Raw genomic sequence first — 27353 nt, forward strand, 5'->3', positions numbered from 1 at the left:
ACAGGCACAGCCAATGATGTGTATTTCTTCCTCCTGATTATCTTAATGACAACTCCAAAAGACAGGATGAGTTAAAAAAAAAAAAAAAATCTGGCCAAGCTGTGAAACAAAAGCATAAACACTGTTAAACTTAAGTTTAAATTTTTTTTAAAAGATATTATCTGTACAATCGTTTGGCCAGCAGTCAGTCTCATTCCTAATAGAGGTTAAGTGTGCTTTTTGTTTTATTAATTTTCCTCACATGTAGTATAAAATGAAAAACAAATGATACAGTCCCATCTAACACTCCATCCTCGAACCCTAGAACATGGCAGCCAGGTATTTTGAAAAATATTATATTAAAATAGAACTTGTAAAAAAATAAAAACAAGACAATAAGCAAATTAGGCACAAAGCAGGAAAGCATAAAGTCACATTCTGGTAAAAAGTAAATGGATGAACCAGGACAAATCTGTTTAATACACACAGAAAACATGCCCAGTTAGAAAAAGTTTCTTTAATTTAGTTTAAAATTTCTTCAAAATAGAATGTAGTTTTGTATAGTTCCAAGGTTCTTATTACACAGTTACTAATTAACTTTTATTTCCTTATTTATATACTTCTTATTTACAAGTATGTAAGGAAAAAAATCCCAGAAATTGTTTTTACCAGATTATACAATTTATTAAAAATAGGAGTTAAAGTGGTGCAAAGTGGCTTTAGTGATAATCAGTAGAGAAGATGAATCACGAAATGTATCAGGTATTATCATTTTCTAGTTTTTGCATCTCATCTTGTCCCACTTGTCCTAGGTGAGATAAAAGTTTTCTATAGGTGTCCCTGTTAAGAAAAAAAAAAAGAGAGAGCAAATATATTTATTACTTCTTTCTTTATTCTTCATTTAAGCATTTAAATTAAGCCCATCCATCCATCCATACATACATCCATTAAATTAAGCCCATCCATCCATCTGGCTTAACATAATACTTTTTAAAAATTAATGTTAATAATTTAAAATTAATATATATTGTGAGTAAACTAGATATTAAGATTTACTCAGTTTTTTGAAGTATGATTTTTTTTTTTTTTTTTTGGTAGAGACAGAGTCTCACTGTACCGCCCTCCGGTAGAGTGCCGTGGCATCACACAGCTCACAGCAACTTCTAACTCTCGGGCTTACGTGATTCTCTTGCCTCAGCCTCCCGAGCAGCTGGGACTACAGGCGCCCGCCACAACGCCCCGCTATTTTTTTGTTGCAGTTTGGCCGGGGCCGGGTTTGAACCCGCCACCCTCGGCATATGGGGCCGGCGCCCTACTCACTGAGCCACAGGCGCCGTCCCTGAAGTATGATTTTTATACATAAAATGTGGGCTAAGAATGGCATGTAAAAGTCCATTAACTTTCTGAAATACTGCAATGCTCACAGGCAATGAAATACACTCATGGAATACGGTTTACAGACAGTGATTACAATGGGGAGACTTGTGTTACAAACCTGAGTATTAAAACAAAAATTCTATGATAAAACAGATCTATGTAACAATTTTGGTACATTACCCCATTTTCTTTGTTATCTCAACGAAGTTTGAGAGTAAGTATTCTTTCTCCTATTAGGTTCTCTAGTACTTCCCTGTATTTGGAGTGGTTTTTAGAGAAGATTTGTTGTGGCTAGTAGTTGTATCATTAGTATAGCTACCTCTGCTATTCAGAGTCGTTATGACCAACCCTCATGGGCATGCCTTACCACACAGCATAGCAGGCTACCAGGGTGTTTGTCCCATAACATACATGAGGGCAGTCATACAGACCCGCTCCAGTTTTTTCATTCACTCTTGGGGACTGCTCAGAGAAGTAAGATGTTAGTCTTTCATGAGATGTTTTGTGACATGATAGTAAACACCATTTCCTCAAAGAAATCCAGTAGCCAAGTTACTGTGAAAGGGAAGAAAAGAGATGCTCCATCCTGGCGCAGAAAAACTATATGAGGATGGTCTCTGGTTTTTCCTTTTTTGCTGTTCTCAATTACTGTATTGAAAAGATGGATTCCATTAGTTAGCTCAAGCTATACTCAATATGGTAATGTCTCCTAGAAAAACCTTAAATATAACATTTGTATATTGAAGATTTTTCAACTAAAACGTGTCATGTGCTTATTCAGTAGACTGTGTATGTATGTTGGTACATACGCACCACTGGTGTGATGCATGGATGGGCACGTGCTGCCTGGCAGCATTACAGCCCACGATGGACCACACATATATGACAATGGTCCCATGAGATTATAAGGAGCTGTAAAGTTCCTATCATCTAGTGACACTGTAGCCACCGTAACATTACAGAGCAAAGCATTAGTCATGTGTTTGTGGTGATATGGGTGTAAACACACCTGTGCTATCCGTTATTTAAAAGCACAGCACATAAAATTCAGTACGTAATACTTGATGAAATAATAAATGACTATGTTACTTAGTAGTTTATATATTTTCCATGCTGTTTTTATTGTTATCTTAGAGTTTACTCTTCCTTCTGCTTTTAAGAAAAGTTAATTGTAAAACAGCCTTAGCCGGGTGGTGCCTGTGGCTCAGTGGGTAGGGCACGGGCCCCATATACTGAGGGTGGCAGGTTCAAACTTGGCCCCAGCCAAACTGCAACAACAACAAAAGAGTAGCCGGGCATTGTGGCAGGTGCCTGTAGTCCCAGCTACTCAGGAGGCTGAGGCAAGAGAATCGCTGAAGCCCAGGAATTGGAGGTTGCTGTAAGTTGTGACGCCACAGTTCTCTACCAAGGGTGATAAAACAGCCTTAGCCAAGTCCTTCAGGAGGAATTCCAGAAGAAGGCACTGTTATCACAGAAGATGACAGCTCTGTGTGTTACTGCCCCTGAACGCCTCCCAGTGGGATGTGAGTGGGGGTGGAAGATGGTGATACTGATGGTCTGACCCTGTGAGGCCCAGGCTAAGGCGTGTGTGTTTTAGCTTTTAACAAAAAAAAGTTTAAAATTTCTGTAAAAATAAGAAATTTTAGCATTAGAAAAAGTTCATAGAAAAAGAATATAAAGAAAAAATACTTTTGGTACAACTATACGATGTGATGGTGTTTTAAGCTAAGTGTTAAAAAATTTAAAAAATGAAAGCTTAAAAAGCAAAAAATTTAATAAACTAAGGTTAATGTGTTATTGAATAAAAAATGTTAAATTTAGTGTAGGCTAAGTGTACAGCATTCATAAAGCCTACAGGAGGAGCGTAGGGCAATGTGTTAGTCTTCATACTCACTCCACTCACTGACTCACCCACAGCAACTTCCAGTCCTGCATGCTCCATTCACGGTCAGTGCCCTGTACAGATGTACAGTTTTTTATCTTTTATACCATATTTTTACTGTGCCTTTTCTATGTTTAGAAATGCTTACCATTTGTGTTATACATGTGATTGTCTACAGTATTCAGTACAGTAACATGCTGTACAGGTTTGCAGCCTGAGAGCAGTACCATTATAGCCCAGGTGTGTGATACACTCAACAATCTAGACTTGTGTAAGTACAATCTACTTGATGTCTGCGTGGTAACAAGATCGACTACCAACACACATTTCTCAGGACATATGCATCTCTAGAAAGCAATGCATGACCGCTCTTCGTTCTTTAACAAACTTTAGAACATAGGAGTTCTAGGAATAACAACTACTATAAATCAATCCCTCTGGGAACTACAGGCTTATTTCCACACTGTTGCATATAGTCCAGCACTATTTTCGGTTCCATTATAAGTGATATGGAAAAAAAGGTTCATTACCCATTTTGACCAAAACTCATATTTTATCTAACTGGGTCACTTATCATATTCACTGAATACATCCAGTACAGTTGACTCAATAAATCGAACATCCCTCAAAAGGGTTAGGGTTAGGGGTGTCACCATAGATTTTTATTAAAAAACAAGACACCCGGGGCTCTGAAGTCCATTTCTCCATGAGAAACAATGAATGTGTTTAGAGTGTCAGCACTGCAGAAATATACAGCTTTCTAAGGTGGTCACTTGGAAAGGAAAAAATATGCAAATACACATATTGATTCTGCTAAGTTTATTGATAAACCACACTATTTTCTATTCATATTTTGTAAAATTAATAATCACAAGATTAAAACTTTTCAACATGACATATCCCAAACTTTGAGTTTAAGAAAAGGTAGTAAGAAAATAGGCCATTTTCCATAAAACAAAATATATATTTTAAATCATTACCCAAAAGAATGTATTATATTATCAAACATACCTTTGTGCAGTATTTCTGCCAAGACCCCATTTCCGCTCTGAATCCTTCAGAGATTGAGTGAGGGTAGGAATCAAGTGGATGACAACCTGCTGATCCAATGTTGCTACTGTTTCTAAAATGCTGTAGACTTGATAATCATATTTCATACCATAATCCTGGATAAATTGCCTGAAAGTAACAGGGGTTACTTAAAATTACTTAGGGGACAATATTTGTATGGGTCTCTACATGACAATCAGCTATAACCTGAAAGAAACACAACAAGACAGATAATCTCATGTAAGATTACTGTAAGAATCTAGATGTGATGTGAAGACTATTTGTAATACTTTAAAGAACAAAAATGGTTTATTTCAGTGTGACCCAGGACCACAGTGATGATATAAACTGGAATCCCAGGAGTGAGAAGAGGAAAAGTCTAATCCTAGAGAATTTTTTGCTATTCTCTGCATATTCAAATACAGGTGGGAAGAGTGTGGAAGACAAAAAGGAGGAGAAAAAAGTTAAAATTTCCTAGTTATTTTTTAGTCTTTCATACATCTAGGCAAATCAACAGTATTTTTATCAGGAAAGCATTCCTAATAAATTCATAACATGTTTTTATGTTCCTTAACTGTTAAAAGAGACTTAAAACTCATAGAAGGCCTTTATAAATACAAATCATGGACATAATCCTAAAACTCTTCCACCCCCTCCACCTCTCAGTCAACAAAATTAAATTATAGATAACAAACACTTATCTTTGATCATGTAAAATCCTCTTCTCCCTTCCTTATGGTTTCATAAATTTTCACAAATTTATTATCAAATGATCACAATTTAAATAAACTGTAAACATTTGACAAGTACCAATTATGTGATGAGAGAAAAACTGAGGAAGCAAAGATCTAACACAATGAAGGAAATGAACTCAAATTATTTAACATGATAGTAGTAAGGTAGAGATACGAATAATAAAGGTTAACTAGTACAAGCCTTCAGAAAGAAATACCAAACTGTCTGAACAGAAAGCACAAGACTCTAAAGGGGGCTAGGCAAGGAAGAAAAAGAAAACATTCCTCAAGATGCATTGTTATTCTTGTGAACAATACAACTACTCCTTAAAGTCCACGCTTCACAAATTAAACATCATGGAGCTTTCTGGAGCTACAATATATAAAACAAGTCAGAACACTATGCCATGCTCTTCTACAACAGATCCTCCGAAGGCCTGGTATCTGTGGTCATGACACGCTTCCCACTTTTTCCTCTCAAGTACAGTCATGTGCACATAAAGACATTTCAGTCAACACCAGTGGTTCCATAAGATTGTAAATTGTATATTTACTATACCTTTTCTATGTTGAAATACATAACTAACATTGTGTTACAACTGCCTACACTATTCATTATGGAACAGGTACAGGTTTGTACCCTGGGAAACACAGGCTGCACAGCACGGCCTGGGGGTGCGGTGTGCTCTGCCCGCTAGACCTGTGTGAGTATACCACGCGATGACTGCACAGTGACAAAGCCACCCACAGACATATTCGATGCATTTCTCAGAACACATCCCATCATTAAGTGACACATGATAATTTACGCCAGATTCTTCCTTACTAAATTCACAGGTAATTTTAAGTGTGCTCACTTATCTTTTTCCCTGGCGCTTTTATTTTTTCAATAAAATGACACAATGTAACAAAACTACTGCCAAAAATACAATAACTGAAATTCTATAAGCAAGTCGTAACACATTATGTTTTGGATAATTAGTTATTTAAAAAGCATGTTGGCTGTCAAATGGCTGGCAATAGTCTGCTTGCCAGTTGGCGTATTTTCCAGTTACCTAAACACAGAAGTCAGCCGGGGCTCTGCTCCTGACCTTGCTTGGCAGGCTTTTACCATGTGCTGCAGGTTCTCTGTGGCCAGCCTTTTAACTAGGAGGAAAAATTACAGTATCACACACAGGGTCTAAGTTGACCATCTGGATCCTCATTTTTATGAACACTTTTGATTTAGAAAAATATGTTGTTTTCTTAAAGTATGTACAAGCTTTTTTTTTGTTATTTTTCAAAAACAAACAGTTGTTTTATGTTTTGAAAAACATAAAAAATGTTTTATTCTAAAGTATACCTATCTCTTAAGAAAACAGAAAGTTTAAGTCTTCTTTTAATTTTAAAACTGAAAGAATAGATGTAGAAAACATTCTTTCTCTTAGAAAGAAAGCCATATTCAAAAACACTGTACCATTCTAATCCTACAAACACTATCACATACTGACTGACAAAATAAAATCATTAAAAATTTAGCTGACTGACTTTTTGAAAATTCATTAGCATCTTCCTCCTACGTAGTATCCCTCATAAATATATAAGCAGCATCACTTAACATTAGCCAAATACATATATGAAAGTTATTTGTAATGCAATTTTCCTTTCAGAAGATAGCAAATATATATAAAGAACAATTGTACTTTTGAAATATTTACCCAAATCCTTCAAAATAATGTACTTGTGCATAAAAATAATGCAAAAATCTCAAGAAAGGATGTAGAAAACCCAGTATGTTCTGAAAGCTATTAAAATTTTTGTTGCTTTTGACATTAAATATAAGGAGCCAGAAAGAAAAAGTGCTTTAAGAAAATTTTCAGAAACTGTAATCCATTATAGCAGAAGCACAAATAAGTGAATTAAGCAGTAGACAGATAACATTTTCCATGGCATGAAGCTAGTAGATAAGGAACATAGGGCATCCTTCCCTCTTACTGAACTTTTTATAACTTTTCATATTGAATGCAGTTTATTTCTTTAAATGAAATGAACTTTTTGTTTTAACTGGATACTTTTGTTTTTAATCAACTTTATTACAATTTACATACTATATAATTCACTCCTTTAAAGTATACAGTTCAATGGTTCTTAGTATATTCAGCTGTCCAACCACCATTACAGTCAAATTTAGAATATTTTCATTATCTTGAAAAGAAACTCCACTCTATTCCCTGATTCCTATAAGCAATCACTAATCTACTTTCTGTCTACATACTTGAACTATTCTAGATATTTCATATCAATGAAGTAATATGTGACTTTTGTGACTGGCCTTTTTCAGTTAGAATAATGTTTCCAAGTTTCACTCATGTATATATCAGTATTTCATGCCTTTTTATGACCAAATTTAAATTCCTTTGTATGAATATACAAAATTATTTTAATCCATGTATCTATCAATTGATGGACATTCTAACTTTTGACTATCATGAATGATACTGGTAAAAGTATTAATGTTCGAGTTTTTGTGTGGGCATTTCTCTTATATATAATGAAGAGTATAATTTCTGGATCCTTCCGTTAACTCTGTTTATTCATTTGAGGAACTACCAGACTGTTCTCCAAAGTAGCTACATCATTTTACAGTCCCAACATAAACAAAAGAGATTCTGATTTCTCCACATCTTCCCCAATTCGTTTTATTATCTTTTTCATTATAGCCAACCTAGTGGTGTGAAGTGGTGTCTCAATGCAGTTTTGGTTTTTTTTGTAGAGACAGAGTCTCACCTTATCACCCTCGGTAGAGAACCACGGTGTCACAGCTCACAGCAACCTCCAACTCCTGAGCTTAAGCAAATCTCTTGCCTCAGCCTCCAAAGTAGCTGGGACTATAGCACCCACCACAACGCCTAACTATTTTGTTGTTGTTGTTGCAGTTGTCATTGTTGTCTTAGCAGGCCCAGGCAGGGTTTGAACCGGCCAGTCTCGGTGTATGTGGCCAGAGCCCTACCCACTGAGCTATGGGCGCCACCTGGTTGCATTTACTTATTAATATATACTTTAATTTCTTTGACAAGCATTTTCTTCTACAAACATGTATTTTATTAATATACTGACCAGCTCAGAAGTCTAACTTGCTAATTTCAGACACTGGCTACGTTTTTTTTTTTTTGGCGACAGAGCCTCAAGCTGTTGCCCTGGGTAGAGTGCTAGGGCATCACAGCTCACAGCAACCTCCAACTCCTGGGCTTAAGCAATTCTCTTGCCTCAGCCTCCCAAGCAGCTGGGACTACAGGCACCAGCCACAAACACCCAGCCATTTTTCCGTGGCAGTTTGGCCAGGGCTGGGTTTGAAACCCCCGTCACTCCCCGCACACCCACCCACTGAGCCACAGGTGCTGCCCCTCAGTGCAGTTTTAACTCTGATTTCCTCATGATTAATGATGGTGAGCATCCTTTTTAGTGGCCATTTGTATATCTTCTTTGGAGAAATGTCTATTCAGATCCATTGGCTATTTTTAAATTCAGTTTTTGGTCTTTTTGTTATTAGGAACTCTTTTTTTTTTTTTGAGACGGAATCTTGTCCTGTCACTCAGCTAGAGTGCCATGGCCTTGGCCTAGCCACAGGAACCTCAAACTCCCGGACTCAAGCAATCCTCTTGCCTCCGCCTCCTGAGTAGCTGAGACTACAAGCATGTGCCATCACGCCTGATTAATTTTTTCTGTTTTTAGTAAAGATGGGGTTTTGCTCTTGCTCAGGCGGTCTCGAACTCCTCACCTCAAGAATTCATTCTGAGTTAAATTTTGTATGTAATGTAAAGTATGGGTCCAATTTCATTCTTTTGAATGCAGTTGTCCATTTTCCCTAGAACAGTTTGTTGAAAAGACTTTTATCCCATTAAACTATCTTGGCATCCTTGTAAAAACAAACCCCCCAAAATCCAGTTGACCATAAACACGTTTTATTTCTGAACTTTCAATTCTATTCCACTGATCTATGTTTATCCTTATGCCAGTATCACATCCTCTTGATTACTGCTGCTTTGTATGTATTAAGTTTTGAAATTGGCCAACTTAGCTCTTCTTTTAAAAGACTGATTTGCTAATCTGCCCCCTACAATTCCCTATGAATCGGCAGTTTATATGGAGCTCTTTATTTGTATAGCCACGCTGGCCTTCTGTGCTGCTGCTTATGTAATGTATCTTTTTCTATCCTTTTTTCTTTAATCTATTTGTATCTGTAAATCTAAAGTGTTTCCTAAAGAACATAAAATAAAAAAATTGTTTCCTACAGATAGCATGTATTTAGATCTTGTTTTTAAAAATTCAATGTAATTATCTCTGCCATTTGATCAATAATTTCACACTTAATACTGTACTGATATAGTGATTTACACCAGCTGGTTCACTTTTTGTTTTCTTAATGTCTCATGTTTTTTATGCCTTTGATCCACTTTACTATCTTCAACTTGCATTAATTTCTTTAATGATTTTTCACTACTTTTGAAATATTTTCTTTTGTGGTTACTATAGGCTTACCATATACATCTTAAGAGAGCTTAAAATTTATACTAATTTGCTGGGTGCAGTGGCTCACACTTGTAATCCTAACACTCTGAGAGGCTGAGGTAGGAGCATCAATTAAAACTCAGGAGCTTAAGAAGAGCCTGAGCAAGAGTGAAATCCCATCTTTATTAAAAAATAGAAAAATTAGCTGGGCACTGTGGCAGGCACCTGTAGTCCCAGTAATTTGGGAGGCTGAGGTAAGAGGATCACTTGAACGCAGGAGTTTGAGGTTACTATGAGCCAGGCTGATGCCACAGCACGTAGCCTAGTTAAAAAAAAAGTTTATATTATTTCTAGTGAATATAGAAATGTAAATCTTATATGTATAGCTCTTTTGTCCTTTTCTTGTATTTTTATACTTAATTACATGTACAAATGTTATGAATCCAACAATACATTGTCATAATTTTTACTTTATATAATTTTATGTGATAGGTTACAAATATTATTTGGAATCTTATATAATATCTCCTGCAAGCTATGTGTATCAGGTGTATATGAAACATAAATGAATTTTGTGTTTGGACTTGTGTCCCACACCCAAGATCTCATTATATTGCACTATGTATTACATTTTATAAGCAAATATTCCAAAATCCATAACAATCTGAAATCTGAGACATTTCTGATCCCAAGCATTCTGGATAAGGGATGGTCAACCTGTATTAACATTTTTATTTATCATTTCTGGTTCTCTTCATTTGTCCTTGTGTATGATTTGCCATTTGGAGTCATTTTGTTAGCCCAATAGTTTTGATCACATCACCTCATTTGTACCATTATTAATAATACATTGATGTGTCTGTTTCTGGATCTCTTTGTGTTTACTTAGAGTTAGGTAAATTAATGGATGTATAAGTTAGTGTTCTTTAATTTGGTAAATTTTTACCCATTATATTTTCTGCTCTTTTCTTTCTTCTCCTCTGGCCCACTATCCACCCATGTGTGACAGTGTATTTAATTGTGTTCCATATTTCTCAAAAGTTCTGTTTTCTTTCATTATTTTTTCTATTATTCAGACTGTATAATCTATACAGACCTATCTTCAAATTTGCTAATTCTTGCTTCTGCTAGTTCCAATCCACTAATAAGCCCTCTAAGAAACTTTTCAATTTAGTTATTGTGCTTTTTAATTCCAAAGTTTCCATATTTCTTTATTGATTATCTCTATTTAAGGCTACACAGTTATCAAACCTTCCTTTACTTCATTTCTCATACTTTCCTTTGGTTCTTTGAATATATTTGTAATGGCTACTTTAAAGTCTTTATCTAATAGAGCAGTTCTCAACCTGTGGGTCACGACCCCTTTTTAACAATGAAAATATATTGTGGCATTAGGAAGGTTGAGAACCACTGGTCTAATAAATCCAGCATCTGATTGCTTTCACTGGCAGCTTCTGCCTTTTTTCCCCCTCCCAGTGTTTGGATCATGCTTCTCTGTATCTTTGCATGTTCTGTAATTTTTTGTTGAAATCTAGACTATTTATTTATTTATTTTTGAGACAGAGTCTCACTTTGTTGCCCTCTGTAAAATGCCATGGTGGTCAGAGCTCACAGCAACCTCAAACTCTTGGGCACAAGTGATTCTCTTGCCTCAACCTCCCAAGTAGCTGCGACTACAAGCGCCCGCCACAATGCCCGGCTATTTTTAGAAACGGAGTCTCACTCTAGCTCAGGCTGGTCTCCAACTCCTGAGCTCAAGTGATTCACCTGCCTCAGCCTCTCAGAGTGCTGGGATTATAGGCATGAGCCATGGAGCCTGACAAAATCTAGACTTTTTAAAAGTGAAGCCACTCTGCCTCCTGCCCCCTCAGTGCCTCTCATCTCGCTCTTCAGGTGGAAAGACAGGTGGTTTGGGCAGGGCTCTCTCTGCCCCTTTACATGACCACACCCACCTGTTAAGCTCCACTAATTAATTTCTGGCTAATCGCTCCACTATTTTTTTTTTTTATTTGTTTGATTTTGGGACAGAGTCACATGCCTGGCTATTTTTTGTTGCAGATATCATTTTTGTTTAGCTGACTCGGGCCAGGTTTGAACCCGCCACCCTCAGTGTATTTGGCTGGTGCCATAACCACTGTGCTATAGGCGCAGAGCCAGTTCCACTAATTTTAATAATCACCTAGGGCATAAATTACTTTATAGATCGATTTGATAAAATTTAGTCTCTTTTGTGAAAGTAGTTTCTTAGGTCAGCTTTTAAGATCTGTTCTGACGCAAGGGTTCTTTTTCTTTCCAGTTGTCTCTTTTACCTATTCTCTTATACAAACTAGCTGGCCTACAGTTTAGCCTGTATTTTCAATGATTATCAATGTACCTGCCTATGGGGTCTCAGCTCTCAGAGTGTTCTTGAGAGCACTCTTAGGCTTGAACTTTTCTATATTCTGTCGCAGATAAAGTCAGATCCTTCTAAAGAGATTTCAGAGCTTTCTGTTCTATGGCCAGATTCTTCTTTGCCTTGCCAGATTCTGGCAAAATCTCAGGGGTTTCACTCTAGTGCTGGGGGCAGGGACAACAGTGCCCACAACTGTGTGACACATTTTAGGAGCTGAATACTTATGGAAAGAGGAACAGAGGCCCCAGGTCTCCCTGGCTTGCTTCTCTTGGCATGAAATACCTCACCAAGGGCAACTGGGGTCCCAGGATTCTTAGTGGTGCTGCACTCAACAGAGAACCTATGTTCCATGAGTGGGGACAAACAGAAGAATGAAGTCCCTACCTCTAGGCCATTTTCCTTAGAACACAGTCTCCACATGAGGTAGCTGAGGCAGAATGAGCAATGCTGATACCCTCCCTTTCCTAGGACGACAGCCCTTCTAACGGGAGCTGGGGAGTGGTCTAAAGTATAGTTTTCACATTGCTGGGCTAAGCGGCGAGAGGGAGAAATTGGTCTGGCCTTGCTTCAACTACCTAGCTATTCTAACCATGTTTTAATAGGTTTTCTTAAATATTTCTTTTCTTTTCTTTCTTTTCTTGAGACAGAGCCTCAAGCAATCGCCCTGGGTAGAGTGCCATGGCGTCACAGCTCACAACCTCAAACTCCCGGGCTTAAGTGATTCTCTTGCTTCAGCCTCCCAAGTAGCTGGGACTACAGGCGCCTGCCACAGTGCCCAGCTAGTTTTTGGTTTTAGTTGTCATTGTTTGGCAGGCCCAGGCTGATTCGAACCTGCCAGCTCTGGTGTATATGGCTGGTGCCTTAGCCGCTTGAGCTACAGGCGCCACCTTAGATATTTCTCTATTTGCTGTATACTCTTAGGACCACTTCCAAAGAACTTAAGTACTGTCTTTTAAATAATTTTTTACCACTTTTGCTGGGAAGCAGGTCTACAAAGCTCCTATGTTGTCAGAAGTGGAACTCCTCAAGGTACAGGTTAGTGCTCTTGGGCATACACTTAGAAATGGAACTGCTGAGTCACTTGGTAACTCTAGCTTAATCATAGAAACTTTTAAAACACTGACCCCACAGAATGAGTCAGAGATAATTTTCCCTGAGCCATGCATGCAAATATATGTTTAATCTTCTGACTTCAATCACTGCCTACAGGAATTCAAAGAAGATGTTCCTTTAGTGCAAGATGCCTTTAAGTGTTTTTCATTCTGCAAGCAAAAACGTAATGACACATGATACTGTTACGTTACCTGACTTGGATCTGTAAGCAACCTATGCTCTGTTTTCAATATTTTCACACTTGTACCTGAAATAATTTGCACAAATAGTGGATTCTTGTGGGAGTGTAAATAAATATGTCAAATTCCAAAAGTCATCAAGTTCAGAAGATGTGATCATTGCTAAAGAATGCAGATATGGAGGTAGCTTTAAAAATACTTCTTACAAAAAATGTAAACTGTCAAGTAACTCAGTATCTGATTTGGAAAACAAAAGTGTAGGACCTATTTCAAATTTAAATGAAGACAATCGGGCCAGCGGGTGGCTCATGCCTGTAGTCCCAGCACTCTGCTAGGCTGAGGCAGGTGGACTGCCTGAGCTCAGGAGTTCAAGACCAGCCAGAGCCAGAGCGAGACCTCATCTCTAAAAATAGCTGGGTGTTGTGGCAGGCACATGTAGTCCCAGCTCTTTGGGAGGCTGAGGCGAGAGGATCACTTGAGCCCAAGAGTTTGAGGTTGCTGTGAGCTGTGATGCCACAGCACTCTACCAAGGGTGACAAATTAAGACTCTTGTCTGCCCCCCGAAAAAAGTCAATCCTCAGCAACTTCAATCTGAACTCTAAAATACATGATTTTGATACCAATACATCAGGAATAAAAGCCAATATTCGTAAGATGCCATTAATTTTAGAAGTTTCCATGTAGTTAATCATATTATACAACTCTGGAGAAAGAATTGTTGGTGATAACAGTTCATTCATTTCAAGGAAAGGCATTTTCCAAAGTATAGATATCTAACAAGAATATGGCAAAATGCTCACTGGAGATGTGTTGTTTGCACAAAACATAAAAAGCAAAGTGAAATTCAGTATCAATGCATACAGGTAAGGTTGGATTATGCATCAAACCCTGTTCTGAGTTATACCACACAAAAGGATTATACATTTTTATTAATATGGCAAAGGCTGGGCGGCGCCTGTGGCTCAGTGAGTAGGGCACCGGCCCCATATGCTGAGGGTGGCAGGTTCAAACCCGGCCCCGGCCAAACTGCAACAAAAAAATAGCTGGGCATTGTGGCGGGTGACTGTAGTCCCAGCTACTCAGGAGGCTGAGGCAGGAGAATCGCCTAAGCCCAGGAGTTGGAGGTTGCTGTGAGCCGTGTGACGTCACGGCACTCTACCGAGGGCAATAAAGTGAAACTCTGTCTCTACAAAAAAAAAAAAAAAATATGGCAAAGCCTTATCATTTCATATTAATTTTTTGTTTGCATATTACATTTTTATAAATACAAATATAAAACATTGAAACTGAAACCAAGGTTCGGCACCCACAGCTCAGTGGTTAGGGGGCTGGCCACATGCACAGGGGCTGGTGGGTTCGAACCCAGCCAGGGCCTGCTAAACAACAATGACAATAACAAAAAGAAATAGCCAAGTGTTGTGGTGGGTGCCTGTAGTCCCAGCTACCCGGGAGGCTGAGGCAAGACAAGAGTTTGAGATTGCTGTGAGCTGTGATGCCACAGCACTCTCCCGAGGGTGACATAATGAGACTGTATCTCCAAAAAAAAGAAATAAAAAGAAAGAAACTGAAATTAACTTGGATGAATTATTTCAATTAGTAAGAAACCAAAGACCATCTAGTAGTATGGTGTGTACAGTGATGGTTCTGAGATCACGGCACGCCTTAATTGGTACCTTTTGTTTCTGAGTGCTCCGCAGTCAAGGGGTTAATACTGCTCTTTCAGCTTACAAAGACAGCTATGCAGACATGAAGAATTCTGTACTTCCTATATGTTGAACATGTGATGTATTCACTAGCTAGATGGGAACAGCGAAATTTATCTTCTAAACCCTGTTCTTCGTGAACATTACTATCATCAAAACAATAGGCTAACACTTTATATTGTCTGCTTTGTCTCACAAATTTTGTATTATACAGTACCACAAGCTTTCACTGCAAGTCAAATATACATAAGTTTTCAATGAGGGCAAAATTTCTAAAGAAGAGTTTGGGGTCTATCTTTGCATATTCTCCAGGTAAGAGGATGTTACTATCAAACGGGGGCATTCTATATAAATGTATCACAACATTTTTTTGCCAAACCAAACTTGGGAGCAGAGAGCAATATTTTAAATACTGAAATACAGATTAATAAAAATAAGCATAATTTTTTTGAGATAAAACAGACCATTTCAAAGAGTTATTTGAGTTTCCTGCTACCACTCTGTTTTGTGCACTGTACTCACTTCTCTCAGCAGTAAAAATACATATGGGAACATTTACAAAGCCTCACTTGGAACAGTCATATTAAAATCACCCCCCCACACACACACTATATACATAAAAAACTCCTTCAGGATAGAACTATGGCTATTATTCTGCATATTTCCAAGAAACTTATTAAAGCATGTTACAGTGGGGATTAAATAAACGACATTTTAAAGCAATCACTGAAAGTAAGGCTGATGAGACTGAAAACAAAAAGAGTAGAATCAAAGGATTCTTATAGGTTTGCCCCCAAATCAGCTTAAATAGTCTAGCAAAAAGCTGAATAAAAAAAAGTATGCTGACCTCTTACCACTTGATATTTAACAAGTTGCATTTAATAATGGAGTCAGATTAAACAAAAATTTTTTGAGAGGTTATTAAGTCTAATCAAAATAAATAGCCCTTAAGTAAACTACTTCCCTCAAGGTGGGGGGAAATAAACTTAAATAGAATGAAACATGTCAGTTTTTAACCATTTTATCATACCTACCCCCAGGCATTGGCTGGGGTTCATTCTTTAGCCCTGATATAAAATAAACAGATACCTTTTGCAATTTACTTGATAGAAAGAGTAGTTTCTTAACTTGTAAGCAGAAAAGTGAATACAAATAAGCTTACAAACAAACTAACCTTGGGGTTCACTGACCAACACCAAGCATTTAAAAATGCCAGGGAGGAGGAGTTCAACTTCAGAAATGTCTGTATCAGTTTCCTTGAAGAGCTGGAGAATGAAGGCCAGAACTGATGCTAAGCGAGGAGGAGGTGAGGACCCTTTATACTCAAAGTATGATTTCCTGTAAAGAAGCAAAATATTTTTCTTGTTTAAAAGTTCAATAGTTATACATTTAAAAGAAAATGATAAAATTTATCCCTCAAATTAATAAAGTACCAAGTTTAAAAAGTGTATATATGTTACCATGCTATCTTCAAATATAAGATTTTAAGAAGCAAGGACTGTACGTGTTTTTTAGAGGCAGAGTCTCACTTTGTCACCCTGGGTAGAGCGCTTTGCAGTCAGTCATAGCTCACAGCAACCTAAAACTCTCGGGCTCAAGTGATCCTCATGCCTCAGCCTCCCGAATAACTGGTGCCCTTCACAAGGCCTGGCTATTTTTAGAGACAGGGTCTTGGTCTGGCTCAGGCTGGTCTCCAACCCAGAAGCCCAGGCAATGCACCCTCCTCAGCCTCCCAGAGTGCTGAGATTACAGGCGTGAGCCATTACACCAGCCTTATACACGTTTTTGTGTGCTCTGAGGACCAAAGCACAACAGAGACATAACTAAATTTAAAGCACCTGGTTTTAAAATGAACTTAATCAAAATCCAAATGGAAGCCTAATTGTTAATTTGGGGTTCTTCTTTTACCTTAATATAAGTCTGATCTCTACTGGCTCCTCAATGTCACATTTTCTCTAAAGTCAAATTTGCATAAAGAAATCTCTCCTCACATTTATTTATTTAGGGATTTGGGAGGGGTCTTATTTTTCCAAATACATAAGAGGACTGTCCTAGGAATTAGCTTTCCATTCCAGCTTTATCTCTTTCCTTCATCTAATAAGTAAAAGAATCAAGACACTTTATCATCTCCTAAGGCAAAAATACTAAACACAAATTTTAGCATTAGAACTTAACAGAGATCATAAGGATAATAATTTGTCTGACTTGTCTTTGCATATACCCACCTCTTAGACAGGTTCTGGGTCACAAGAGGTGTTTGGTATACATTTGTTAAGTGAATAAATAAAAAAGAGAATTGTTCAATTTCTAAAGACATTTAGGCAATATGAAAATTTGTCAAATATAACTAAATGTAAACTAGAGTCCGTATATATTTGCAAGTAATAATAATTTATCATAATGAGGCAGAGAATTATAAACTATTTAAGAGCAGGGGCTATGTTTTAGCATTCTGCCAGGTATGGTGGCTCACACTTGTAATCCTAGCACTCTAGGAGGCCAAGGTGGGTAGATGGCTGCAATTAAGTTCAAGAGTTTGAGACCAGCCTAAGCAAGAGTGAGACCTTATTTCTACTAAAAACAGAAAAAACTAGCCAGGGGTTGTGAGAGATGTGAGGTTGTTGTGAGCTATAACGCCACGGCACTCTACTCAACCCAGGGTGACAAGAATGAGATTGTCTTCCAAAAAAAAAAAAAAACAACCAAAGAAAAGAAAAGTCTCAGTAATCATTTCTATTCCTCACAGTTCTTTCAACAAATACTACATATGACAAGATTTACTCATTCCTTGAGAGGTTTTATCTGTTTTCTTCACTGCTGAATTCCTAATGCCTAGAACAAACATTTATTGGGCATCTACGGTATTCCAGGTACAGAACTGAGAACAAGAATATACAGATGAGTAAAACGTGATCTCTGAAAGCCAGGGGCTTATAACCATTGGAAAAATTAGACAAGAAAGGAAAAAGACAATTATTATATAGTGTGACAGTCACTTTGAAAAAAAAAAAGCACTGAATTCTCAGGAATTCAGAGGAAGGAGCCCTAACGCCGATGAGGTTGGAGAAGCATGGCACACAGGAAGTCATAGGAACATCTCCTTATCTTTCCTGAATATTAAAAATAAAAAAACCCAAATTATCACTTTTTTGGCCTTTAACTAGTAAGCATGAGAAAAAAATATTATACTGTATAACTAAACAGGAAATAGGAAAGTCAACTAATGCAACCAGGATCCCAGTACTGGGCTTTAAACAGTTCTATAGATTTTAATTTCACTGCAGCACTTTCTCAGTTTGTACTAAAATTACTTATGCAGTGTCTCAAACACAGTTGTAGGTTATTATTACCTTTTTAGAAATTCAGATACAAGTAAGGTAAAACTATCATGATTCTACAAATTGAGTCATACAGGGTATACGACTTCAAAAAAGGAAAACAGGAAAAGAACATACATGGTACACTGATATATCAGATATAGGGTTTTATTTATTTATTTATTTTTTTGAGCAGTGTCGTCATTTAGCTGGCCCGGGCCAGGTTTGAACGAGCTACCCTCGGTGTATGTGTCTGCATTGTAACCACTGTGCCATGGGTCCCAAGCCCAGATATAGGTTTTTAAAGGATAAGTGGGATTTAACTCAGAAGGATGATATTTTAATGGAGAAAATATATGAATATAGCTGTGATGTAGAGAAGCATAAGTATTTTGGAAGAGCAATAACAAAACTAAACTCATTAGAGTTTGTGTAAAACACCATACAGGGGTCCCAAAAGTTGCCGTACATGAGGGGGAAGGAATTATAGCTAAATGTACCTTTATTTTACAAAATATTATTTTGTAAATATTATTTACAAAATATTCATTACAAAATTTTAGAAAATATTTATAAAATATTTTCTATGTGTTGCCCAGCTCTTTGTAAAATCATGTAATGAATATTTGTAAATAAAGGTACATTTAGCTACAATTTCCCATCCCCTGTCCCCTGTGTAAGGTAACTCTTGGGATATCCTGCACATTTGGAAAAGCTGATTGACAGCTTGTAGTGAGCTAAGTAGCATAGAATTTATCCCACAGGCAAAAAGGAGACAATAAAAGTTCAGGGGCAGGAAGTGTCATAATGGAACAGTATTTTAAGAAATGTAATCTGGGGGCATTGCTTAGGCAGGACTGGAAGAAAAAGGACTGGAAGAAAAGACTAGAGATGGTGAAAGTGGTTAGGAGAGTCTCACAATAGTCTCTATATAATGTGGTAAGGGGAGAGAAATGTGAAAAGGAAAGGAAACAACCACTTGCTAAAGAATAGGTAAAGAGAGGGTGCAAAGAGGTTCCAAATCCAAGGACCAGGTCACTAGAAACACAAAAAGAAGGTCAAAAGGGAGAGAGACTTCAGACACAAAAATTCCGTAATGAAAAGTGACAGATAGTACTGGGTCATTAAAATGTTTAGACCATTAAAAAACATAGAAAACTCATACAGATAAGAATATATTGCCATAGCACCTTAAGTTTAAAAACTAATTTCATAGGAAGCTAAATACTATAAGAAGACAAAAAATAATTTGTGTATAGAACTTTCTAATGTTAGTTATAGCATACGAAGTTTAGTAGAAAGCCTAAGAAGTTTCATTTACTTATTTGTTTAATAAAACTGAGTTGTTAAGACTAAAAGTCGACTAATAAAATGGGACTTCAAATTGCTTCATTTTTCACATTAGCATTCATCTTTTCACTTTATTGTCTTCTATAAAATATAATTACTGTATTTTATACATTACAGAATACAATTATTTATCTGATGAAAAACTAAAAAGCAACAACATATCTTTAGCACATGTATAGGGAAAATAACAGCTATACAGAGAAAACAGAAGTAACTAAAAGAGCACGGGCTAAGGCTACCATGAGCAAATGTCCTTTTAATAAATTCTTAGGTAATGATTCTCAGGAGAAAGAGTGACTAACCTACTAGTATTCTAAGGGTAGTCAACATTTCTCAGAAGCCATTTTGTCACTTTTAAAAGAAATTAATCATTTGTATATACCACCTATATTTAATATTCAGCTATACCTTATGACTTGCACAATGCATTTCTTTAGAGACAGTATTGGTGGAGTGGTGGCTGAGTTTCTCAATGCCAACAAAACAGGATGCTGTCCAAGATCTGAAGCATATGGTGAAGCTGGAAGAAACCGCCCAATATATTGCTCAATAACATTTCCTAACAATTGATTCAAATAGGCATTTGGATTTTGAGACTGACAACACACGATACACATGCCCTGTGGGAAGAAAGAAAATAAGAAATACTAAGAGGTAAAATTCCAAATAATAAACAACATTCAAAAGCTTACTAATGTAGTATTCACCATTAATATTCATGTCAGACTTTTAACTTATCACAGTCAAAAGGACACCTCATATCATCAATAGATAATACACATATGAAACTCAGAGTAGCTGACCTTAGGTAAACAAATCATAAGGAATGTAACCAAGATGAACACCCTCAAAGCATGCACAGGAGAAGAGGAGGAGGAGGAAGACTAAGGAGATTCTTTCTCATCTCATCCTCAGAAGACCTGACCACCAAACTTGACCACCAACTACATCTGTATGTAATTACAAAGTTACAAAATACATTTTTTAGGCCACTCTATTTTAGCTATTGCTCACTTTTGTCTGAGATGTAAAATTTATGCTAAAAAATCTTCCATGCTAAGAAATGTGATACAATTTTAAAAAATAATTAATAAAGGATGAGAACACAGAAGATTAAGACTCAGAATGATAAGTTATTTGGAGATTTTTCTACATCAGGACTGTCCTATGTGCTTTTTATTCACTATATTATTTAAATTTCTCACAAAAACCATTGAGTTACTAACACTGTATCTCCATTTTAGAACTAAGTTTTAGAAAGAACTTAATCAAAGTCATGTAGAACTCATATTTGTCTTGTTTCTTGTCTCTTGATTTAACTCCTTTCATAAGGAAGGGGAACAGAGGGGGGAGGTTAGGGTGGAGCCATCCCTACAGTGCATCTTAGAATGGGTACAGGGGAAACTTACTAAAGGCAGAATACAAATGTCTACATACAATAACTAAGAAAATGCCATGAAGGCTACGTTGAACAGTTTGATGAGAATATTTCAGATTGTATATGAAACAAGCACATTGTACCCCTTGATTGCACTAATGTACACAGCTATGATTTAACAATAAAAAAAAATTTTCATGTGGATTACCATATTTAACACTTAAACTCATACCCTGAGAATAAGAAATGTTTTTCTGCTAATACTGCATATTATTCAATACAAATAACCACCAACACAGCAATAAACTATGTTCTAAAAGTGAATTTATAATTTGGTACTTTGTGATTCACAATGTGTTTTCCCAGAGAAATAATTAAAAATGTGTCTGTTAAACCCCCATTTTAGCCATAAATGGATATTTGCCCAATAAGAAATTTTGAAAGTTTATTTGTAATGAAAAATGGCATAGAAGAAAATGCTGGAAAAATTCTAGATATCAGCCTAGGGAAGGAAGTTATGAAGAAGACTGATATGACCTGATCAAATTAAAAAGTTTCTGCACAGCTAAGGACACAATCAATAGGGTAAACAGACAAACTACAAAGTAGGAATGCACTATACACCCAATGAAGGGCTGATAACCAGAATCTACAAGGAACTCAAGCAAATCAGCAAGAAAAAAAATCAAAAACTCCCATTAAAAAGTGAGCAGATGACATGAAGAGACACGAGTTTTCAAATGAAGATAGTCTCATGGCCAATAAACACATGAAAAAATGCTCAACATCTCTAGTCATCAGGGAAATGCAAATCAAAACCAGAGTGAGACATCACCTGACTCCTGTGAAAGTGGCTCTTATCATAAAGTCCCAAAACAACAAGTGCTGGCATGGATGAAGAGAGAAAAAAACACTTAGTCACTGTTCATGGGATTACAAACGAGTAAAACCTCTATGGAAAATAGCACGGAGATACTTCACAGAACTAAAAGCAAACCTACCATTTGATCTAGCAATCCCACTACTGGGTATTTACCCAAAGGAAAAAAAAAATCACTTTATCAAAAGGACACATGCTCTTGAATGTTTATGCAGCACAACTCAAAACAGCAAAGATGTGAAAATAATCCAAGTAGTGCCTATAAATAAAATGTGGTATATGTATATATAGCCATAAAAAGAAATGGTGATCTAGTAACCTTCGTGGAATTGGACAGTATTATTCTAAGTGAAGTATGGCAAAAATGGAAAAAAACCCACCACATGTACTCAACACTAAACTGAAACTAGCTGGTTAACATTTATGTGCATATATGAAAGTAAAACTCAGTGGGAACCACGCAGGTGGGAAAGTGGTGGAGGGGCTGGGTTAATGGGTATAATACAAACATTCTGGGTGAAGGGCATACTTATAACTTAGACTTAAAAAGTACAAAATCAAATTATATAACCAAACTGTGTGTGCCCCTGGAATACACAGGCCATTACAAACATTTTGAGATACACAAAATACACAAAAATCAAGAAATGTAAAATCCGTGGGATGGAAATGAATGAAGTCCTCCCAGCAACACCGAAGAGCCAAGCAAGTTGAAACTTGCATGGGTGAATTAGAAAGGACGTAGACGACCACGTTTCTTGAAAATGAAACAGTGGGCCATAACCTGCCTGTCTCAAAACTTTTGTAGTAACCCAATATTCTGAAATTAAAAAAAAAAAAAAAACGAATGGCCCCCGAAAGAACACAGGATTGTTACCATACTAGCAAATAAACTGGAAAAAGAAATGCACAAATCTCGTTCAACTCTGTTTTTTGAAATGGTTTAGGTAAATCATATTAATAAATTAGAAGAGAAAATGAAGTAAAAGATACTTCTTGAGAGACTGAATCCAAGATGGCGGCCGAGTAACAGCTTCCTTACAACAGGGCACGGTGAGTCTGGGGAGATAAGACTCCAGGCATCTCTGGCTGGTGGGATCTGCCTATAATCATCCCTTTGAGGACACAGGGAGTCAGCAAGGGACTTCTGGACTCCAAGAGGAGGACAAAAACAGTGGAAAACTGGCAAGTGGTTGAGTGTGTTCCATCGACCTAATCCTGCCAGCAGCCGTAAATACAAGCAGCAGTGAGACTGCAAACCGGAAAGGCCTTACCTGTGAATTCTTTTGATGTTTTAGGACTTGGCACTCAGTTGAACTGCCTTGGGGAGCTTGAGCAGGAGTGCAGAGAACTTTGGGCATTGCCAGGGACCCAGACTGAGCCGCTGAGCCGGATGGAATACTAATACTGTTAGGCTGTCAGCCACAGGGAGCCACCGTGACAGAATTGCCCCGGCAAGCTCCGCCCTCAGGGTCACAGAGCAGAGATCAGACGGGAGCTAGTAACCTAGTGACTGAGCAGTCTAAAGGCGGGGATTGAGCTGCCTTACAGCCTTAACTCTCAGGGGCAGAGTGAGATCAGTCTTGGCACACTGGAACCTCAGGCTGTTGCCCTGGGTGGAGTGCCGTGGCATCACAGCTCATGGCAACTTCAAACTCCTGGGCTTGGCCTGGATCTTCATAAGAGCTGTGCCGTGACCCCCAACTCGTGACCCATGCCTGCTGGGCCTCCGCATGCCCTGACCAGGAACTGCGGGAGCCACGCAACCAGGCATCCTCCCTCCTGTACACTCCCTGCCTCCATACCGGCCTGCTTGTCTGGCCAGGGACTCTGGTAGCCATGTGCCCTCAGGAGCCCTCCCTGCCTCTAGGCAGAGCCCTTTTTCTGGATAGAGACTGCTGGAGCCTTGGGCTCTCTGTGCCAAAATCACTGGGTGCCAGGTACCCCCAGAACTGTGCGCACCACTACCCGCCCTGTTGCTGGAACCGGGTGTATCACACTCTGGAACTGCTTCCACAACCAGTACTCCCTGGCTGGGGAAGCCCCAGAGGAACTACACAGGGTCACTCCCTACAAAGATCTAGCAACAATAGAGTGATCCCCCTGGGGTCCAATCTTGGAGAGACACCTCCCCAACTCTGAGAATGGCCAGAGGCAACGGTGAAAAACAATCATTAGGCGAAATCAACAGAAAAACTCTGGCAATATGAATAATCAGAGTAGATCGACTCCCACAAGGATCAATGGGGCAGACACAGCACAAGCTCCCATGCACAAACAAATAGTTGAGATGTCAGAAATCAAATTCAGAATCTGGATAGAAAATAAGATCGAATTAGAATTCTAAGCAGTAACCCAAAACACCAAATGACCAAAGATTTTGACTCACTGAGATAAGAAGTTACAGCCCTCAAAGATCTGAGAAACACAGTAGAATCCCTCAGTAATAGAATGGAGCAAGCAGAAGAAAGGATTTCTGACACTGAACACAAAGCTTTTGAATGTTCCCAAACTCTCAGAGGAAAAGAAATGGAAGGGAAAAACAGATCACTCTCTCAGAGAGCTCTGGAATAATTCAAAGAAAACCAATATTCGTCTTATAGGGATCCCCGAAAGCGAGGAAGTGGTTTCACAAGGCACAGAGTCTCTTTTCCATGAGATTATGAAGGAGAACTTTCCAGACATGCCACGAGATTCTGAAATTCAGATAGCAGACAGTTTCAGAACTCCAGCTTGACTCAACCCAAATAAGACATCCCCCAGACACATCATAATCAATTTCACTAAAGTTAATGTGAAGGAGAAAATTCTGAAAGCAGCCAAACGGAAGAAAACCATCACCTATAAGGGAAAGAATATTAGAATAACTGCAGATCTCTCTGCTGAAACCTTTCAAGCTAGAAGAGGATGGTCATCAACTTTTAATCTACTAACACAAAATAACTTTCAACCCAGGATACTGTACCCAGCTAAACTGAGCTTCACTTATGACAGAGAAATTAAATACTTCAATGACATTCACATGGTGAAGAAATTTGCCATAACTAAACCAGCTGTCCAGGATATTCTCAGACCTATCGTCCATAACAACCAGCATAATCCTCCACCACAAAAGTAAACCCACCCAGAAAATTCTGACCAAATTCCAACTTCCACAGTCGCAAAAGGATTAAAAATGTGCACCAGACTCTCAAAAGGCTTATCAATATTCTCAATTAATGTGAATGGTTTAAATTGTCCTCTAAAGAGGCACAGGTTGGCTGACTGGATACAAAAACTCAAGCCAGATATCTGCTGCATCCAAGAATTGCATCTTACATTAAAAGACAAATATAGACTCAAGGTGAAGAGATGGTCATCTATACTCCAGTCAACTGGAAAGCAGAAAAAAGCAGGCATTGCAATCCTGTTTGCAGACGCAATAGGCTTTAAACCAACTGAAATAAGGAAGGATAAGGATGGACACTTCATATTTGTTAAAGGTAATACTCAATATAATGAGATTTCAATTATTAATATTTATGCACACAAGCAGAACCACCTCGAGTTATAAGAGAAACTCTAACAGATATGAGCAACTTGATTTCCTCCAGTTCCATGGTATTCGGAGATTTTTCTTTTGTAGAGACAGAGTCTCACTTTACCGCCTTCAGTAGAGTGCTATGATGTCACAGGACTCACAGCAACCTCTAGCTCTTGGGCTTCTGCGATTCTCCTGCCTCAGCCTCCCGAGCAGCTGGGATTCATAGGCGCCTGCCACAATGCCCGGCTATTTTTTGGTTGCAGTTCAGCCGGGGCTGGGTTTGAACCCGCCACCCTCGGTATATGGGGCCGGCGCCCTAATCACTGAGCCACAGGCGCCACCCAGTATTCAGAGATTTTAAGACCCGTTTAGCAGTGCTGGATAGATCCTCCAAAACGAAGCTAAGCAAAGAAATTTTAGATTTAAACTTAACCATTCAACATATGGACTTAACAGCCATCTACAGAACATTTCATCCCAACAAAACTGAATACACATTCTTCTCATTAGCCCACGGAACATACTCTAAAATCAACCACATCCTAGGCCACAAATCTAACCTCAGCAAATTAAAAAAAATAGAAATTATTCCTTACATTTTCTCAGACCATCATGGAATAATAGTTGAACTCAATAACAACAGGAACCTGCATATCCACACATAAACATGGAAGCTAAACAACCTTATGCTGAAGGACAGATGGGTTATAGACGAGATTAAGAAGGAAATCACCAAATTTTTGGAATAAAACAACAATCAAGACACGAATTACCAGAAAGTGTGGGATACTGCAAAGGCAGTCCTAAGAGGGAAATTCATAGCACTGCAAGCCTTCCTCAAGAAAATGGAGAGAGAGGAAGTTAAGAATTTAATGGGACATCTCAAGCAACTAAAGAAGGAAGAACACTCCAACCCCAAACCTAGCAGAAGAAAAGAAATAAACAAAACCAGAGAAAAATTAAATGAAATTGAAAACCAAAGAATTATACAACAGATCAATAAATCCAAAAGTTGGTTTTTTGAAAAGATCAATAAAATAGATAAACCTTTGGCCAACCAAACCAGGAATAAAAGAGTAAAATCTCTAATTTCATCAATCAGAAATGGTAACAATGAACTAACAACAGACCCCTCAGAAATTCAAAAAATCCTTAACAAATACTACAAGAAACTCTACTCTCAGAAATATGAAAATCTGAAAAAATCGGCCAATACATGGAAGTACGCCACCTACCAAGACTCAGCCAGAATAAAGTGGAAATGTTGAACAGGCCTATATCAAGTTCAGAAATAGCATCAACTATACAAAATCTCCCTAAAAAGAAAAGCCCAGGACCAGACGGCTTTACGTCAGAATTCTATCAAACCTCAGGCGGTGCCTGTGGCTCAAGGAGTAGGGCGCTGGTCCCATATGCCGGAGGTGGTGGGTTCAAACCCAGCCCTGGCCAAAAACCACAAAAAAAAAAAAAAAAAAAAAAAAAAGAATTCTACCAAACCTTTAAAGAAGAACTAGTACCTATATTACTAAACCTCTTCCAAAATATAGAAAAAGAAGGAATATTACCCAACACATTCTACGAAGCAAACATCACCTTGATCCCCAAACCAGGGAAAGACCCAACAAGAAAAGAAAATTATACACCAATATCACTAATGAATATTGATGCTAAAATATTCACTAAGATCCTAACAAACAGAATCCAACAACACATTAAAAAAATTATACACCACGACCAAGTGGGATTTATCCCAGGGTCTCAAGGCTGGTTCAATATACGTAAATCTATAAATGTAATCCAGCACATAAACAAACTAAAAAATAAGGACCATATGATTCTTTCAACTGATGCAGAAAAAGCTTTTGATAATATCCAGCATCCCTTCATGATCACAACACTTAAGAAAATTGGTATACGAGGGACATTTCTTAAACTGATAGAGGCCATCTACAGCAAACCCACAGCCAATATCATATTGAATGGAGTTAAACTGAAATCATTTCCACTT

General features: G+C 37.9%; 1 protein-coding gene across 2 annotated transcripts in view; it reads right to left on the minus strand.

The window, feature by feature from the left end:
• Positions 1–638: 638 nt before the first annotated feature.
• MMS22L (MMS22 like, DNA repair protein) overlaps positions 639–27353 on the minus strand; it is a 152354-nt gene continuing 125639 nt past the window's right edge. For both annotated transcript variants that reach the window (XM_053591507.1, XM_053591508.1), the window contains exons 21-25: positions 19973–20184; positions 16072–16235; positions 6078–6168; positions 4250–4417; positions 639–819 (exon numbers count right to left, since the gene is read on the minus strand). In XM_053591507.1, coding sequence (XP_053447482.1) covers positions 738–819; positions 4250–4417; positions 6078–6168; positions 16072–16235; positions 19973–20184 — 717 coding nt within the window. In that variant the 3' untranslated portion in view covers positions 639–737. The remainder of the gene's footprint in view (positions 820–4249; positions 4418–6077; positions 6169–16071; positions 16236–19972; positions 20185–27353) is intronic.

This window comes from Nycticebus coucang, chromosome 5, assembly GCF_027406575.1.
Source record: "Nycticebus coucang isolate mNycCou1 chromosome 5, mNycCou1.pri, whole genome shotgun sequence".
Lineage (NCBI taxonomy): Eukaryota > Metazoa > Chordata > Mammalia > Primates > Lorisidae > Nycticebus > Nycticebus coucang.